Here is a 19797-nt window from a genome sequence, read left to right as displayed (position 1 = left end):
CATATAGACCCATAATGGTTATAATAATGTCAGACAAAATAGATTTAAAACAAAAATTGTCATTAGAGACAAAAAGGGACATTTTACAATGATAATTAGATCAATTTAACAGGAAGACAGAACAATTGTAAACATAGGTGCCTCTAAGCACAGAGCCTCAAAATACAAGAAACATTTTTAACATTCATGATTGATGTACAGGGTGAAATAGACAGCATAATATTAATAATTAGACACTTTAATACTACACTTCCATAATTGATAAATTAATTAGACAGAAAATCAATGAGTATATAGAAGACTTGAACGAAACTATCAAGCAACTTGACCTACCAGACATTTATATAAAAACCCAATCACAGTATATTACTTTTTCTTTTTAAGAGCACATGGACTATTTTCCAAGACAGACCATATACTAGACCATAAAACCAGTATTAATAAATTTAATAAAATTTAAATCATAAAGGTATATTATATGACTACAATGGAGTTACATTATCAAAAAAATATAGAAATTTAGGAAATCCACAAATATTTGGAAATTATATATTATAAACCTAAGTAACTTGTAGGTCCAAAAATAATTAAAAGAAAATAGAAAGTACTTATATCTGAATGAAAATAAAAATAAAACATATCAACATTTATTGAACATTGTTAAACTGATGCTTAGAGGGATATTTATAATCTTGAATGCTTATATTAGAAAATAATAAAAATCTCAAATTATTAATCTAAGCATTTATCCTAGAAATCTAGAAAAAAAATACAAAATCAAACTGAATCAAGCCAAGGCAATAAAACAATAAAAATTAGAGCATAAATTAAAGAACTAGAAAAAGCAGAACAATCATAGAGAAAATTCATAAAACTGAAAGTTTATTCTTGAAAATATCAACAAATCCTTAGCTAGATTATGTAAGAAACAGAGAAGACACATCTCACAAAAATAAGAGATGAAAGAGGAAACAATACCACTGACCCCTAAGAAGTTAAAAAGATTATAAAATTTAATTAGTAATTCAAAATTTTGCTATAAAGAAAAGCCCAGGCCCAGATGGTTTCACTGGTGAATTTTATCAAACATTTAAAGAAGAATTAATGCCAATACTACAAAAGTTCTTCCAGAAAATGGAACACTTCCCAACTCTTTCTATAAGGACAGTATCATAGCAAAGCCAGAAAAAGGATATCAGAAGAAAGAACAAAACTATATACCAATATATCTTATAAATATGGATGCAAATATCTTCATCAAAATATTAGGAAAAGAAATCTAAAACTTTTTAAATGATTATACATTGTGACCAAGTGAGATTTATTCAAGGAATGCAAGATTTGTTTAACATTTGAAAATTGATTAATGTAACAAACCACATTCATAGGATAAAAGACAAAAAAATATATGACCACTTGCATTTGACACAAAGCAACACCCATTTATAATAAAAGCTATTAACAAACTTAGATTAGAAGGAAACTTTCTCAACCTAATAAAGGACATAATGGTGAAAGACTAAATGCTTTCCTCCTCAGACTGGGAACAAGATGAGGATATCTACTCTTGCCTCTTCTATTTACCCTAGGATAGAAGGGTCTAGCCACTGTTATGCAGCAAGAAATACAAATAAAAGTCATCTACATTGGAAAGGAAGAAGTAAACCATTTTTTTTCACCAATTGCATGGTCCTGTATACAAAGAAGAAAATCCCAAACTATTAGAGCTAACACATGAGTTCAGTACAAAGTCACAGGAAACAAGATCAATATCCAGAAACCAGCTGTATTTCTATATATGAATAATGAGCAATATGAAAATAAAATGAATAATGCAACTGCATTTACAACATTATCAAAAAGAATGAAATATTTAGAAACAAATTTAACCAAAGGAGTGCAAGACTAACACACTGAAAATTACAAAACTTTGTTAAAAACATTAAGAAGATCTAAATAAATGGAGAAACATTCCATTTTCATGGACTGGAAGACGGTTATGGACTGAAGGTTTGTGTTCCTCCGAAAATTTACATGTTTAACTCCTAAACCTCAATGTGATAGTATTGGGAGGTGGGGCCTTTGGGATGCATTTAAGTCATGAAGGTGGAGCTCTCATGAATGGGATTAGTGTCCTTATTAAAGAAAACCTAGAGAACGCTTTCATTTCACCATGTGAAGATACAGTTAGAAGACAGCTATCTATGAGCCAGGAAGTGGGTCCTCACCAGACATCGCATCTACCAGCACCTTAATCTTGGACTTCCTAGCCTCCAGAACTGTTAGAAGTAAATGTTTGCTGTTTTAGTCACCCAGTATATGATATTTTCATTATAGGAGCCCAAACTAACTATGACAGGAATTGGTAAGAAGAATGGGGTGCTGCTGTAACAAATATCAAAAAATATGGAAGTGGCTAGGGAACTAGGTAATGGACAGAGGCTGGAAGAGTTTCTCAAAAAGTTAAATAGAAATTTACTAATTTACTGTATGATGTAGCAATTCCTCTCCTAGTTACCTCCTGAAGCGAAATGAAAATGTACATCCACACAAATACTTGGACACAAATATCCATAGCAGCATTATTTATAATATTCAAAAACTAGAAACAACTCAAATGTTCATCAACTTAAGAATGGAAAGACGGGGCTTCCCTGGTGGCGCAGTGGTTGAGAGTCCGCCTGCTGATGCAGGGGACACGGGTTCATGCCCCGGTAGGGGAAGATCCCACATGCCGCAGAGTGGCTAGGCCTGTGAGCCATGGCCGCTGAGCCTGCGCATCCAGAGCCTGTGCTCCGCAACGGGAGAGGCTACAACAGTGAGAGGCCTGCGTACAGCAAAAAAAAAAAAAAAAAGAAGAAGAAGAATGGAAAGATGTAGTATATTCATACAATAGAATACTGTTCAGCAATAAAAACGAATGAACTACTGATGCATAGGTACATCACAGATGAATTTCGAAGACACTATCTTAAGTGAAAGAAAACAGACACGACAGAAAACATATCATACAATTTCATTTTTATGAAATGCCCAGAAAAGACCAATTTATAGAGACAGAAAGAAGTTTATTGGTTGCCTGGGGCTGAGGTTAGGAACAGGAATCAACTATAAATCCATCTGTGGGATCTTATTGGAGGGATAAAAATGTTCTATAACTGATTTATGGTATGGCTGCACCACTGGCTAAAGTTAGTAAAAAACATTGAATTGTACGCTTGAAATAAGTGATTTTATGATATGAAAAAAAAGTCCACAATGAGTTTAAAAAACTGAACATATACATACCCTGTGAACCAGCAATTTCATTCCCAGATATATCTGTAACAATATGCATGTGTATATTCACCTAAAGGCATGTACAAGAATAATCAGAGTAGTGCTAACCACAAACTGGAAACAACCCTAATGTCTATCAACATAGAATGGATAAATATATTATAATATGTTAATACCTTGTAACACTATACAACATTCAGAAAGAGCAAACTACAACCACAAATAATGATAGAGATGAATCACTCAAACAATGTTGAATGAAAGAAGCCAGGCACAAAAGAGTATATAATGTATTATTCTATTTCTATCAAAACAATAATAAAGAATATTAGTCTATAATGTTGGAAGTCATAATAATGGTTAACCTCTGTTATGGGGTTGTGACTACGAAAGGTCAGAAGGGGCTTCTGTATGCAGGTAATGTTCTATTGTCTTGATCTCAGTACTAGTGACACAGGTTTGTTCACTTTGTGAAAATTTATTGAGATTTCTGCACTTTAGTACATGAATGGACATTTTTTAAAGTGTCCATTAAAACGTACATTTAAGATCTGTGTATATCTCTGTCCATTAATTGTATCTCAATTTAAAAATGGGTGAATAAGAGCCCAAAGCCTATCCTTGAATCACTGAAACCGCACTCTTACTATCAGAAGTAGCTGACTCTTTTTTTCCTATTAAAGACACACTTTCTAACTATGCAGTTATATTTTTTTGTTATAGCCCCGTCATTTAAATTGTTATTGGACTTTGCCTTATGTGTTATGAAGATTACCTTTGGACTTATTCTAAAAATAGAACTTTAATATTTAGGATGAGAAAAAATTAAGCTCTGTCTTGCTAGGAATGATTCAGCTAAAACCCCAAGAAACTAAACTATTCAGAATCATGTGAAAAAATTAGAAATTCTGCCCTGCATAATGTAGATATAAGAATCACTATGTGTGAGATTGGTTCAACAATTAAAATGGAGAGTTTTAAAACAAACTTCATACTGTAAGCCTACTAATTATGTCACCTAAGTACATAAAAAAACCCAAACTGTCTTCTGAGTCACACACAAACTATTATTTTGCAAGGCAGTTATTTCAGTACATAATTGGTTATATGTTTAATGTATTTGGTTGGATAAAATAAATTATATCATGATTAAGAAAGAAATGAAACTATTTAAGCCAAAGCGGGGTTTTTCCTATTTAAATATCTAAATAAATATCTTTGAACACTGAAACATTTTCTGTTCAAAATCCAGGATAGTATCTTAACCCAAATTCTGGCATAGAAAAAGGAGTTAAGTACAGTAACAATGTTGAACTTTACCTGAACCCTGTGATCCAAGGAAATAGGGATGATTAAGAAATCACCCTCATCAATTTTGTGTCCAGAAGAACAACTAACTTCAAAGGACCGCCCTACCCTTGCATATAAGACACATCCCTGTCCTTCTGCAGAATTCACACAAAACTCATGCTGACTCCATTGCTTACCTACTTCTACAAAAACCCAAATTTCTTTCCTTTTCTATGATATGTATTTGACATATCCCTCATTAATAAAGGTTCTGGCTGTTGCAAAAGCCTGAATAAAACCATCCCCTTAATTGTTTGGTGCATCTTGTCTTGGACAAAGCCACAGTAATCAAAACAGTGTGGTAGTAAGAGAGTCTATTTTAGAAGTTCTCATCACAAGAAAAAAACAATAACTGGGGAAAAAAAAAACAGTGTGGTACCTGAAAAAAGACAGACATAGATTAATGGAAAAAAAATAGAGAACGCAGAAATAAATCCTCCTATATGTGGTGAAATGATTTTTGACAAGCGTATCAAGACCATTCAATGGGGAAAGGACAGTCTTTTCAAAAAATGGTGCTAGGAAAACTGGATATCCACATAATATGAGATTCGTCATGGAAAGTTCCAGCAAAAAGGCCTATATAGTCAATTATCATTCTTGCTGCACTTATGTAAATAATCAAGCAAAATCTAATGAGACTACACTTATTTTCTAAACAAGAATCAAAAAGGGGGATGACTCCACAGAGACATTTTATGTTTCAATGGAAAATTATTGCACACCCATATGAGTCATTAGATTCTAGTCCTGTTCATTATCTTTGAGCTATTTTTTCACCTCTTGGTAAACTACATTTTACTTTCTATTTCATCAGCCTATAACTTGGACTGGATTCTGCCATCATGAACATTTTGTCAGTACATACCAAATTCTCAATTCTTCTAGCTTCCTTCAATATCTGGCTAACAACTCTGTAAAGTAACATTTCCAATTTTTCCCACCCTGCTGACTTGGCCTCACTTAGGACTAAAACTGCTCTCTTCCCAAAGTCCTGCAACCTGAAGGTGGGCGGCTTAATAAAATCCTCAAAGAAATCACCACAACAGATCATGTATAGGCAATCTTCACATATTGAGTTGCTGCTGTGTATCCCATACAGAATACTTTGAGTTCAACACCTAGGAATCTTCTAAACTAGCTGGCCTACTGCTAAATCACAACAGATGGTTCAGCTGCTCCTTAATTAACAAAAGGTGACCAAATGGGAAATGGACTTGTATTTTTCAAAGGAGAAAAGAATGTCTATTCCACACAGGGAACTATATTCAAAGCACTGTGATAAACCATAATGGAAAAGAATATGAAAAAGAATGTGTGTGTTTGTATATATATATATATATATATATATATATATATATATATATATATATATGAATCACTTTTCTATGTAGCAGAAATTAACACAACATTGTAAACCAACACTTCAATAAAACTAATTTTTAAAATATAATAACAGAATGTCTATTATTTCCTTGATCAACAGAAGGGACTGACAAAGACTCTTTCTTTAAATCTTTTTTTTTTTTTTTGGCTGTGCTGTGTGGCATGTGAGATCTTAGTACTCCAACCGGGGAATGAACCCGTGACTCCTGCAGTGGAAGCATGGAGTCTTAACCACTGGACCACCAGGGAAGTCCGTGGACTCTCTCTTTGACAAAACTTTAGTCAGCATCTTCTGAGACCTCTTCTCAACTAAGCTTCAGCTTTGGGCTTCAGTGTCTGTCTTTGCAGAATTCAGTTTTAACAAGAATCACATTAAGTATGCTTAGAGAGAATACTCCCACCCTTAATACCTGAAAATGTTCACCAATGTTCATTGCAGCACAATTTACAATAGCCAGGACACGGAAGCAACCTAAATGGCCATTGATAGATGACTGGATAAAGAAGATGTGACATATATATACAATGGGATATTACTCAGGCATAAAAAGAAATGAAACTGAGTTATTTGTAGTGAGGTGGATGGACATAGAGTCTGTCATACAGAGTGAAATAAGTCAGGAAGACAAAAGCAAATACCATATGCTAACACATATATATGGAATGTAAAAAGAAACGTAATAACGAATTAGTAGCAAGGCAGGTATAACGAGATAGACATAGAAAATGGACTTGAGGACATGGGGTGGGAGGGCAAAGCTGAGGCAAAGTGAGAGAAGCATCAACATACATACACTACTGAATGTAAAATAGTTGGCTGCTGGGAAGCAGCAGCATAGCACAGGGAGATTGGCTCGTTGTTTTGCGATGACGTAGAGGAGTAGGATAGGGAGGATGGAAGGGAGGGTCAATGTGGAGGGGATATGGGGACATGTGTATGCATATGGCTGATTCATTGCATTGTGCAACAGAAACTAATACAATATTGTGAAGTAATTATACTCCAATAATGATCTACTAAAAAATCTAGATAAAAACAAGAAAAAAGAAATAAATAAAAAGAAACAATAACAAAAAAACCCCCAAAAGTTAGCAGAAGGAAAGAAATCATAAAGATCAGATCAGAAATAAATGAAAAAGAAATGAAGGAAACAATAGAAAAGATCAATAAAACTAAAAGCTGGTTCTTTGAGAAGATAAACAAAATTGATAAACCATTAGCCAGACACATCAAGAAAAAAAAAAGAGTAGACTCAAATCAACAGAATTAGAAATGAAAAAGGAGAATTAACAAATGACATTGCAGATATACAAAGGAGCATGAGAGATCACTACAAGCAACTATATGCCAATAAGATGGACAACCTGGAAGAAATAGACCAATTCTTAGAAAAGCACAACCTTCCAAAACTGAACCAGGAAGAAATAGAAAATAGAAGCAGACCAATAACAAGCACTGAAATTGAGACTGTAATTAAAAATATTCCAACAAACAAAAGCCCAGGACCAGATGGCTTCACAGGTGAATTCTATCAAACATTTTGAGAAGAACTAACACCTATCCTTCTCAAACTCTTTCAAAATATAGCAGAGGGAGGAACACTCCCAAACTCATTCTATAAGGCCACCATCACCCTGATACCAAAACCAGACAAAGAGGTCACAAAGAAAGAAAACTACAGGCCAATATCACTGATGAACATAGATGCAAAAATCCTCAACAAAATACTAGCAAACAGAATCCAACAGCACATCAAAAGGATCATACACCATGATCAAGTGAGGTTTATCCCAGGAATGGAAGTATTCTTCAATATACACAAGTCAAACAATGTGATACACCATATTAACAAATTGAAGAATAAAAACCATATGATCATCTCAATAGATGCAGAAAATCCTTTCAACAAAATTCAACATGCATTTATGATAAAAACCCTGCAGAAAGTAGGCATAGAGGGAACTCCCCTCAACATAATAAAGGCCATATATGACAAACCCACAGCCAACATTGTTCTCAATGGTGAAAAACTGAAATCATTTCCTCTAAGAGCAGGAACAAGACAAGGTTGCCCACTCTCACCACTATTATTCAACGTCATTTTGGAAGTTTTAACCAAAACAATCGGAGATGAAAAAGAAATAAAAGGAATCCAAATAGTAAAAGAAGAAATAATATTGTCACTGTCTGCAGATGACATGATACTATACATAGAGAATCCTAAAGATCCTACCAGAAAACTACTAGAGCTCATCAAAGAATTTGGTAAAGTAGCAGGATACAAAATTAATGCACAGAAGTCTCTTGCATTACTTTACACTAACAATGAAAAACCTGAAAGAGAAATTAAGGAAACACTCCCATTTCCACTGCAACAAAAAGAATAAAATACCTATTAATAAACCTACCTAAGGAGACAAAAGACCTGTATACAGAAAACTATAAGACACTCATGAAAGAAATTAAAGATGATACAAACAGATGGAGAGATATACCATGTTCTTGGATTGGAAGATCAACATTGTGAAAATGACTGTACTACCCAAAGCAATCTACAGATTCAGTGCAATCCATATCAAACTACAAATGGCATTTTTCACAGAACTATAAAAAAAAAATCCACAATATGTATGGAAACAAAAAAGACCCCGAAGAGCCAAAGCAAGCTTGAAAAACAAAAACGGAGCTGGGGAAATCAGGCTCCCTGATTTCAGAGTATGCTACAAAGCTCCAGTAATCAAGACAGTATGGTACTGGCAGAAAAACAGAAATATAGATCAATGGAACGGGATAGAAAACCCAGAGATAAACCGAGGCACATATGGTCACCTTATCTTTCACAATGGAGGCAAGAATACACAATGAAGAAAAGACAGCCTCTTCAATAAGTGGTGCTGGAAAAACTGGACACCTACATGTAAAAGAATGAAATTATAACACTTGCTAACATCATAGACAGCAATGAACTCAAAATGGATTAAAGACCTAAATGTAAGGCCAGACACTGTCAAACTCTTAGAGGAAAACATAGGCAGAACACTCTATGACATAAATCACAGCAAGGTCATTTTTGACCCACATCCTAGAGAAATGGAAATAAAACCAAAAATCAATAAATGGGACCGAATGAAACTTAAATACTTTTGTACAGTAGTGGAAACCATAAACAAGACGAAAAGACAACCCTCAGAATGGGAGAAAATATTTGCAAATGAAGCAACTGACAAAGGATTAATCTCCAAAATATACAAGCAGCTCAATATCAAAAAAGCAAACAACCCTATCCAAAAATGGGCAGAAGACCTAAATAGACATTTGTCCAAAGAAGATATACAAATTGACAACAAACACATGAAAGGATGCTCAACATCACTAATCATTTGAGAAATGAAAATCAAAACTACAATGAGGTATCACCTCACACCAGTCAGAATGGCCATCATCAAAAATTCTACAAACAGTAAATGCTGGAGAGGGTGTGGAGAAAAGGGAACCCTCTTGCACTGCTGGTGGGAATGTAAATTGATAGAGCCCCTATGGAGAACAGTATGGAGGTTCCTTAAAAAACTAAAAACAGAACTACCATATGACCAAACAATCCCACTACTGGCCATATACTTTGAGAAAACCATAATTCCAAAAGAGACATATACCACAATGTTCATTGCAGCACTATTTACAATAGCCAGGACATGAAAGCAACCTAAGTGTCCATCGACAGATGAATGGATAAAGAAGATGTGGCACACATATGCAGTGGAATATTACTAAGCCATAAAAAGGAACAAAATTGAGCTATTTGTAGTAAGGTGGGTGGACTTGGAGTCTGTCATACAGAGTGAAGTAAGTCAGAAAGAGAAGAACAAATACCGTATGCTAACACTTATATATGGAAGCAAAAAAAATTAAAACAGTTCTGATGAACCTAGGTGCAGGACAGGAATAAAGACACAGACGTAGATAATGGACTTGAGGAGATGGGGAGAGGGAAGGATAAGCTGGGAAGAAGTGAGAGAGTAGCATGGACATATATACACTACCATATGTAAAACAGATATCTAGTGGGAAGCAGCTACATAGCACAGGGAGATCAGCTTGATGCTTTGTGACCACCTAGAGGGGTGGGATAGGGAGTTTGGTAGGGGGATACAAGAGGGAGGGTATATGTTGATACATGTATACATATAGCTGATTCACTTTGTTATACAGCAGAAAATAACACAACATTGTAAAGCATTTATACTCCAATAAAGATGCAAAAAAAGAAAAAAGAAAACTACATGAATGGGATGGGGAGAAGAATCAAAACTGAACTAACTACCCAGGTAAGAAGAGCCTTCAGGAAAGCTGGATGTGATCATCTGGACAGCAAAGGAACAGCAATGAGGGAATGATGAGGGCAATAGGAAGAACAAATAAAAGATGCCCTCAAATAGAGAAAAGGACCTGCAGTTCTCCTTTGCCCATTATCATCTACGTGGTTTAAATGAAGAATTGCCTCTGATTGGGATTTGGGCATCTTTGAGAATTCTGGCCTCCATACACAAAATAATAATGACTTGCTAATTACTATCTGTTATGCCCAAATATTAATTACATGTCAGTTCAAATAACTTAATGGTACTAATGCTCTTTGTAGAGATTCATAGCAGCTATATTTTTTGAAACTATATAAGGTAGGAACTTTGTGCAATAGTATTTAGTACAGCCATATATGGAATGGTTCCTGTTTCTGAGAAAAAGGAATTATCATGGGAGAGACATGCATGAAGAAATAATTTCAATAGAACGTGATAGGCAATAGGTACAATAAATGTGTTCAACATAGGGAATTAGTATAAAAGAGTGAAACATTTATTGTTTTACTTTAATTCTGAGGTATAAAAAATCCTTATTGCTAAATTTGTCCATTATTGATGGGTTTTATGCTTTCACTCATGACTTTTTTGTTCTGTTCTCAATATTTTACAACACTTTGTACTATTAAAAAACAAGAGGCCCAAAATGGAGTCTTTTATGCTAAGCCTCATGTCACCAAACTAAGACATAATTACAATTTCTGCTCTCCCAGAAATACAGTCTTAATCTGGTCAATCAGGAATCACATGATCAACACTAGTTAAGTAATCTACTTGATAGATCCCTGTTATCCCCTAAAGGAAAGTAACCTTGCAATAACCAACCCACTTTTTTACCAGTAATATTTCCTTATTCCTGCTCCCCATTCCCCTATAAAAGTCTTCATTTTGTACAGCTCCTTGGAGCTCCTTTCTATCTGTTAGATGGGTGCTGCCTGATTCAAATCAATTTTTGCTCAAATAAACTTTTAGAAACCTTAATATGCCTCAGTTTATCTTTTAACAGTAGATATACCCACCATGGAATGCAAAATTTTGAGTGCAAGTATAGACTGATCAGCTCATGAAATCAATTTAGAACATGTATTCACATGATAGTGGGACTCGCTGAGAATTCTTATTCTACAGATGTGTTGGTTTCTAATTTTTGCTTTGCTTTTAATTGAAAAAGTATGTGGAACTTTGCTTAATGTAACTGGCAATTAATTTCTTGTACCATTATTAGGGATACATGGGGAATATACAAATATGGAATTATAGCTGGATTTTGCTGTGGTCTACATTATGTCATTAGTCTGGAGATATCATTAGTTAATTCACTACAGCACTCGTTCATTCCACAAATATTTCCTGTGTCAGCCACTGTGCTGCATACTAGATTCCTAGAGATTCAGGCATCTGGTGAAGGAACATAGATAGAAAAATGCTAGAGCATGTACTGTCTACCTGAGCATTCAGTAAATGCAATTTTCCCAGATGATAGCTAGGTTTGATCTAGGGAAGACTAATCTTTCATTTCTGATTATTTTGCTACTTGTATCTGGAAGTGTTTCTAATATGAGCTAATGGGAGAGATTTTATGGAAAATAATCAATAGTCATAGTAAATTAGAATAGAAAGCAAGGGAGAAAAGTGAACCCTCTTGCACTGTTGGTGAGAATGTAAATTGATACAGCCACTATGTAGAACAGTATGCAGCTTCCGTAAAAATCTAAAAATAGAATTACCATATGACCCAGCAATCCCACTACTGGGCATATACCCAGAGAAAACCATAATTCAAAAAGACACAGGCACCCCAATGTTCACTACAGCACTATTTGCAATAGCCAGGTCATGGAAGCAACCTAAATGCCCATCGACAGACGAATGGATAAAGAAGATGTGGTCCATATATACAATGGAATATTACTCAGCCATAAAAAGGAATGAAATTGGGTCATTTGCAGAGACGTGGATGGATCTAGAGAGTGTCATACAGAGTGAAGTAAGTCAGAAAGAGAAAAACAAATATCGTATATTAACACATATACGTGGAACCTAGAAACATGGTACAGATGAACCAGTCTGCAGGGCAGAAGTAGAGAGACAGATGTAGAGAACAAACATATGGACACCAAAGGAGGAAAAAAGCAGGGGGTGGTGGTGGTGGTGGTATGAATTGGGAGATTGGGATTGACATATATACACTAATATGTATAAAATAGATAACTAATAAGAATGTGCTGTATAAAAATATAAAATAAAATTCAAAAATTAAAAATAAATAAAATAAAAGCATTGTTTAAAAAAAGAATAGAAAGCAAGGGATATGTGAAGAATGGGATAAAAGAACAAATAAAGAGAGATAAACAGTAGCCATAAATACCAGTGTCTATCACACAGTAGGCATTCAATAAACACTGGGTGAATCAATGAATGTGATGGAGAGAATTGTAAGACTGGTCTAAAGAAAAGGAGAAAAGTGTTGATAATTCAAGACAGAAGGAGGCAGAAGACAATAAGACCTGTAAGAAAATGAAAACAAATGGAGTTTAGACAGAAGAAATGAGGTATATACTCCACATCAGGAAAAGGAATACTTTTACATTATCCTTAAGTTAATATATTTTCCTTACATGCATCATAGAAATATATGAAAGATCTTGGTTCAAGAAACAGGCTATTTTATTCCAAGGGGAATACTGTGATTTCTCTTTTGTACTGTTTTATGTCCTTCTGCTGCCAGTAGAGATCAACAGGACCCTGTATCTGGGATATTCCAGAGGTTACTCTGAGAGGAAAATGTATGACTATGTCCATGAACTAAAGCTTCTGCGAGACTCTAAGCTCTGCGAGGAAAGGAATTTTTGTCTGCCTTGTTCTCTGCTGTGTACTGACCACCTAATACAGTGCTTAGCACATAGGAGACAAGGAAAATGGACATCCTCTAGAAGCTGGAAAAGGCAAGGAAACAGATTATCTTCCAGAGCCTCCAGAAGGAATCCAACCCTGCCAATATCTTGTTTTAGCTCCATAAGACTGATTTTAGACCTCTGACCTCTTAAACCGTAAGAGAACAAATTTGTGTTGTTTTAAGCCACTATGTTTGTGGCAATTTGTTACAGCAGCAATAGGACACTAATGTGAACAATTCCCTGGTTCCTTACTCATGGTGAGATAACTGAAAAACTGTCCATATATCAGAAACCCAGCAGCATGGAGCAAGTTGGGTGAGGGGGTTGCCAGATTCATATGTCAGCTTTAATTTCTTTTCTGTACATTAAAATACCCCTGAAACAAAAATTCTTATCCCACCTTTCATATATTGACAGAAATGCTAAGAAAGGGCAATATGTTCGTTGGGAACTAAAGATGAATTTGACCTCAGATATTCAGATCTTGAGAAAACAGTAGAAAAAATATTCAGTCTATAAACTTTATTTCTAAAAGTTTTTGAAGTCAGCTTCGAAACTAAAGAAAAATAAGAAATATTTTTTAAAGGACAACATTACATATAGGTGGTAAATTCTTTTGGCCTCCAGCAGAACTGGTTCAAAGCAAGCATAATCTGAGAATAATCAAAGTATCTAGGTTAGTAAGTATAGTCATGATTAATGTATAGAAGCTACATGAATTTTTAAAATATATGTACACACACAGATCTGGACTTAGGAATAAAAGCATTTTGATATGTATTGAAAGTTAAAGATCTCCACTATTCTAGAGTATAATAAAAATTATTAACCTATAGAATTGCTTTAAAGGTTAATGCATAGAGTTCAAGTTCTGGGACTACTGAAGTGGAGTGTAACATGGTTTTGTTTTATTTTCTAATGAACTTCTTTCTCCTTGAGCCAAAGAGCTCATATAATTTGAAGTTGCTTCTGTTTAATATATACTTATTATCTATTTGTCTAAATATACGTGAGTTTAATACTAAAGTTAAGTTTTCAGGTGCTGAATACTTTGCATTAAGTATGGAAATAAAAAAATGTCTACTATCATCCATGTGTGCACGTTTCTACTCTATTTAACTCTCTACGTATGATTATATTAGGTGATATTCCACTTGGTTTCTGAAAATAAAATATATTTTCTTCTAATAGCATGAATGTGAAAGGAGAAATTTAAATACCTAACTAACATCTTAGTGATTAGTTACTTCACTCACCATGCCAACTTCCCCTCTGTTTAGCTCAGTAGGCCTCTGTCATGGTAATAGTATTGTAGGAGCAATGCTTTTCTGTGTATGGTTTCCTAGCCAGGTTCAACTTCATCAAGGACTTCTGTTAATATATCCAGTCTCTTTGCTCTCCATGCCCCATCTCACCCCTTTGCTCCAGTCATCGTAAAACACTTAGTCTCTGAAGCACAACATGATCTCAGAGTTCCATTGAAGGAACAGTTACTGAGTTACCACAGTGTGCTAGGTACATTGGCACTATCATGAGCATTAATTATGATTATCAAGATTATAATGATAACAGTAGGCATTATCATTAATGAAATGCCTATGACTTGGTAAAGGGTGAAGAAGCAGAACTCTTAGATGTGGTGCCAAACTGCCTCTGAGGTAATCAAATTAGTTCCTCTGTGACCAACATAGTTTTTGATGGATCCAGCACAAGTGAAGACTATTCCTCACAGTTTGTAGGATCTATTAACATAGGGCATCATGCAACAATCTAGGGTAGGGGAGAACTGTGACTAACCAACCAACAGACTGATTGAAAAATAATTATTAATTGTGGATATATCCCCTTCGACTTAGTGTTATATTATATTTGCCAAAAAGACAGATTTTCAGGTACGGGAAGTATGGAAGGCTCTAGTAAACAACAGAAGAAAGCCCACAGTCAAGTGTTATAGGAGACGCCATAGAGAAAGTAGTCTGCAGTCCGCAGATTGTTTGGGTTAAAAAAGTGGCTGCAAGTGTCTTTTTGACTAGCAAAGAGCATGAGACCTAAGGAAAGAAGTAAGGAAAAGATATCATGCTGGCAAAAGGAAATGAATGCTCTTTCTTCTGGATAAATCATGGTGAGCCTACATGAAGTCAAGGCAGCCAATTCGTAGTGGTATGGGAAAAGATCAGGATAGGTCAAAAGAAGCAGGGCAATTTGGAGTATCCCAGTGAGAATCTCCAGAAGACATAACACGAAAGAAGCTTAGAAGGGAGGTCTCTTTACATATTTATAGATTATACGCTAGCTGACAGACAGTCTTCTCCATAGCATGTAAGTCCCACAAAGGTAGGAAATACAAGTGGTGTGTTCAGTGTTTAATCTATAGCCCTGAGTGTAATGCCTGGCCCTTTGTAGATACTCAAATATTTGCTAGATGAATAAATAAAAGAATGAGGATCATCAACAGATCTAGAAATTCTTAGATCTGGGGCAGGGATCAGGGTTTACCAGTTTTATGAATACATAAGTAAATTAACACTGTTTTATAAAATACTTATAAATATTTTTATTCAGAATATAAATATTCTGAATATAATAGACTATTGTCTATTTTTCAGATATTCTTATGAGTATTGATATTTGGAGGTTGATGTTGAACACATGCACTACACCAGCCCAGCTACTTTCGATGATACTTTAACTGAATTGTACTGTCATGTGTGATTTGAATAAACCATTTCAGTCCTATTGAAGCCTGTAACAGAATCAGTAGGATGCCCAGCATGGCGGTTCTTTTAGCTTATTATACATCAGGTAGAAGAATGTAGTGATACTGGAAACAGATTTCTAAATAGTTCAATAATTTTTTAGAGACTAAATATCCTGGCCCATGCTGTCAAATGTTTTATATATGAAAAGTGTCCTTTAGCTTATAAAATGCAATGTATATTGGCCAGGAATAACACAGCTTAAATTTTTAAAAGTCAACAGTGTAAAATGATAAATAGAAACAGATATTGAGGTACCAATGATGTAATCCACAATGCAAAATCTCCATAACTGTTCTTAATGGATGCTGAAGCACCCTCAAGTGTTAATAGATTAGGATGTCAGGCCTGCAGGTTTGTGGAAGGTAAGGTATGCATCAGAGAAAAGACCAAAAATATATGCTTTATCCAAACTGCAGCTTTCCACACTCAATTTGTTCTCTGACACTTTATAAGAACTGAGCTTACCAGATAGTTCACCATAATTCACAAAAGGAAGAAGAGCAGGTTTTCAGGAAAAGATAAACAATGAGTTTAGTTTTGGACATGTAAAACATAGGTACCTGTGGAACATCTATGTACAGAGACCTTGTGCAAAAATTCCAATACTGACTTCCTCAGCCTTTGGAGCTTACTGCCTCAGCCATGATCAGTTTTGTCCACTTATCAGAGTGTGCTACACAGATATGATCATTCCAATGTGTGCCATGACCTAAGTATGTTTGAGAAGCACAGGTCCAGTGGGAAACTGAATCCATGATTTTAGAACTCATGAGATGATGTCTGGACTAGTGAATTTTGAGTGCTGAAAGCAAAGAAGTGCTAGTAAAAACCACAAAGAGGAATTTCCACTCCTGGCCATGTTGGAGTAACTGGGACCAGACTTCCCTCCTGTTATAACAATTAGAACACAGGACAAAATATATGAAATAGCTGTTTGTAGTCATTGAACAACATACAGTATAAGACTATGACTCTGAAAGGGGAAAAAAACAAGAATAAGCCCTACCATCGCCATAGCTTGCTACCTGAAAACACTTTCTGGATGGTAGCATGGGGAGTGAGAGCTCAAGCTGAGCATGCAAGTCTTGCTCAGTTGAAGAGACAAAGATCAGAGTTCAGAGAGGTTCAGAGTTCAGAGAGGCTGAGGAAACTAGAATTTGCAGGGCAGAGTACCAGAGAACAGGGAGCTGTGTAAAAAAAGAACTGAAAAAACCCTAGCTATGAGTCCCTTTGAGTCTGTTATTGGATATAAATCCTAGTGCCTAGGATGAAAATCCATTAGTCTAGGCAAAGAAATACCAAGAAGTTTTAAGCTGAAGAATACCCAGAACTCACACAAAGCTGGCAAACGTTTAAGTTCCAATAGAATAAAGAGACAAAAGAAGTCAGACCTTAGATGTAAGGCTAAACTAGCCAGGAAAGGATACTTTATATCTATCCTAACAAGCTTAAAAATAATCTTCAAATGGATCAAGCTGCTCCACAAATAAATGCCTGCAATACAAAATTCAACACTCTTAAAAAGAAGTCAACGAAATTGAAACACTCAAGTCACGATGTCCAGTGTCCAACAAAAATTACTAGACATATGTATAAAAGAAAAATATGATCCATAGCCAGGATAAAAATCAATCATTAAGAAAACATGTAGAAGAAGAAATGAAGGGGGGCAAAGATAGCATGCTGGGAAATACCCAGACAAGATTTAAAAGGTAAGAAAAAGAAAAAGGACCTGACAAGAGTCACTTGAAAGGAATAATACAAGATGTTAGAAGAATCAAGAGACCATCGAGTAACAGAAGTCATGTAGGGAGAAAGTTTCGAAAAGGAGAGAGTGGTGAACAAGGATATCAAGCAAAATAGAGACTGAAAAGAGTCCCCTGGATTTCACAAGAAGGTGCCTTCTAAGCATGGCCAGAGTAGTTCCAATGGAGAGGTTGGGTTGGAATCCAGATTGCAAAGGGTTTGAGGAGTGAATAAGATGTTTCAAGGCAAGATTGTCTCTGACTCAGGATAGGCAAATACGTGTACATTTTTGTATGTTTGAAAACATTTTTAAAAATATATTCTACAACCTTCTCTAGCAATGTCTCCTTTCTCTTATAGCCACATTTCTTCCTAATACACAGACAACTCCCAAAAAGAATTATGAAATAAAAATTGTTACCAAAAAAGGCATTCAGCAACTTCTGAACCTGAATATTGCTGCCCACGGTACGGTACAATCCCTCTGTCTTGATCCCTACGGAAAGAAAACCAAGTCAGTTTTATTTATATAACTAGAGCTTTCATCTCCCTCAGGGTAGAGAAAGTAGGTACTTACACAGTGGAGTCAGTTCAAACAGGAAAGGGTCTCCCTACTCTCTCCAATCTCTTCAGCCCTCCCCTGCAATAGGGGAACAGTCCTGAAACATCTCTGCAAATTATTCTTTTCATACTTTCATTTGGATTGTACCAAGCCCTCATTAACCTGAGCAGAAAAGAACACACTCTATAGTAAATAGAAGAAAATGCTCAGGTGAGTAGCAGCGGATGGCTGAGAATGGTGTTACCATCTTGTCAAGGAACTAGGGTTTATCTGATAAAGGAGGAAATATGAACCTTCAAATTGCCCCTGAGCAGTGGTATAAAGTAAGAGAGGCCTAGAGTGTGGCAGATGTGAAGCAAACAGCCATTTTTTGCATGGAGAAAGACTGAAGAAACTTTAAAAAAAAAAAAAAAGAGGCCTGGCTCATACACTACACTTGCCTACATTCAAAATATTCTGAGAGAAACAAGAGATTATCGTCAACCTGGAAGAATGCTGATGCCACATTTGCCTGAATTTAACTTTGCCCCCCAAAATTTTTAAATCAATATGTATTGTGGCAGAAACTGAACTCTTGTTTATTTAGGATGGAACTATCATAACACTACTTGAAGAGTGCCAGATAGTATGTGAGAATATTTTAGAAGCCATTTGAAGTTCTTTATCTTTAAAAGCAGTAAACCACAAATTATCCAACATGGTCAAATGCCACTGATTTACAATCTGAGGGAATTTTAAAAATTGTGTCTAGTACTCAAGGTTTATAAACAGTCTCCTTTCCTAAAACGGGTCCTGACTAATAGATGATATCATTGTTCCTTTAGAGAAATTGCCCAGGAAAAATTCAGAATGACCAGATTTTGCCATTTGCAGCAACGTGGATGGACCTGGAGTGTATTATGCTAAGTGAAGTAAATCAGACAAAGACAAATACTGTATGATATCACTTACAGGTAGAATCTAAAAGATAAAATAAAACTGGTGAACATAACAAAAAAGAAACAGACTCGCAGATATAGAGAACAAACTAGTGGTTACCAGTGGGGTTGGGGGGAGGAGGGGGTGAAATAGGGGTGGGAATTAAAAGGTACAAACTATTACGTATAAAATAAATAAGCTACAAGAATATATTGCACAATACAGGGAATATAGACAATATTTTATAATAACTATAAATGGAGTATAATATTTAAAAACTGTGAATCACTATGTTGTATACCTGTAACATATAATATTGTACATCAACTGTACGTCAATATAAATAAATAAATAAATAATAAAACCATGTTTAAAAAAATGAATTACCAGATTCAAACACTGCTAAGGCTATGGTTCATATCTTACCTTTGGTTTCAATGACATTGATGCACTTCCTAACAAACTTGAACCCCACTTCGTTCAGCTCCACTGTTTAAAGCAAAAGAAAGCAGAGTTAGATTCTGCTGTAATAAGCCTCACC

The 19797-nt window shown here is 35.3% G+C and overlaps 1 protein-coding gene across 4 annotated transcripts in view; it reads right to left on the bottom strand.

Moving 5' to 3' along the window:
- Positions 1-19797, bottom strand: part of OPHN1 (oligophrenin 1) — a 643672-nt gene that overhangs the window by 241524 nt on the left and 382351 nt on the right. For all 4 annotated transcript variants that reach the window (XM_081222445.1, XM_081222448.1, XM_081222447.1 and 1 more), the window contains 2 exons: positions 19683-19745; positions 18198-18272 (listed from right to left, as the gene is read on the bottom strand). In XM_081222445.1, the coding sequence (XP_081078571.1) occupies positions 18198-18272; positions 19683-19745 (138 nt within the window). The remainder of the gene's footprint in view (positions 1-18197; positions 18273-19682; positions 19746-19797) is intronic.

This window comes from Mesoplodon bidens (genome assembly GCF_964165515.1).
Source record: "Mesoplodon bidens genome assembly, chromosome: X".
Classification (NCBI taxonomy): domain Eukaryota; kingdom Metazoa; phylum Chordata; class Mammalia; order Artiodactyla; family Ziphiidae; genus Mesoplodon; species Mesoplodon bidens.
The sequence above is the reverse complement of the archived record's forward strand: the minus strand, read 5'-3'. Positions and strand labels throughout refer to the sequence as shown.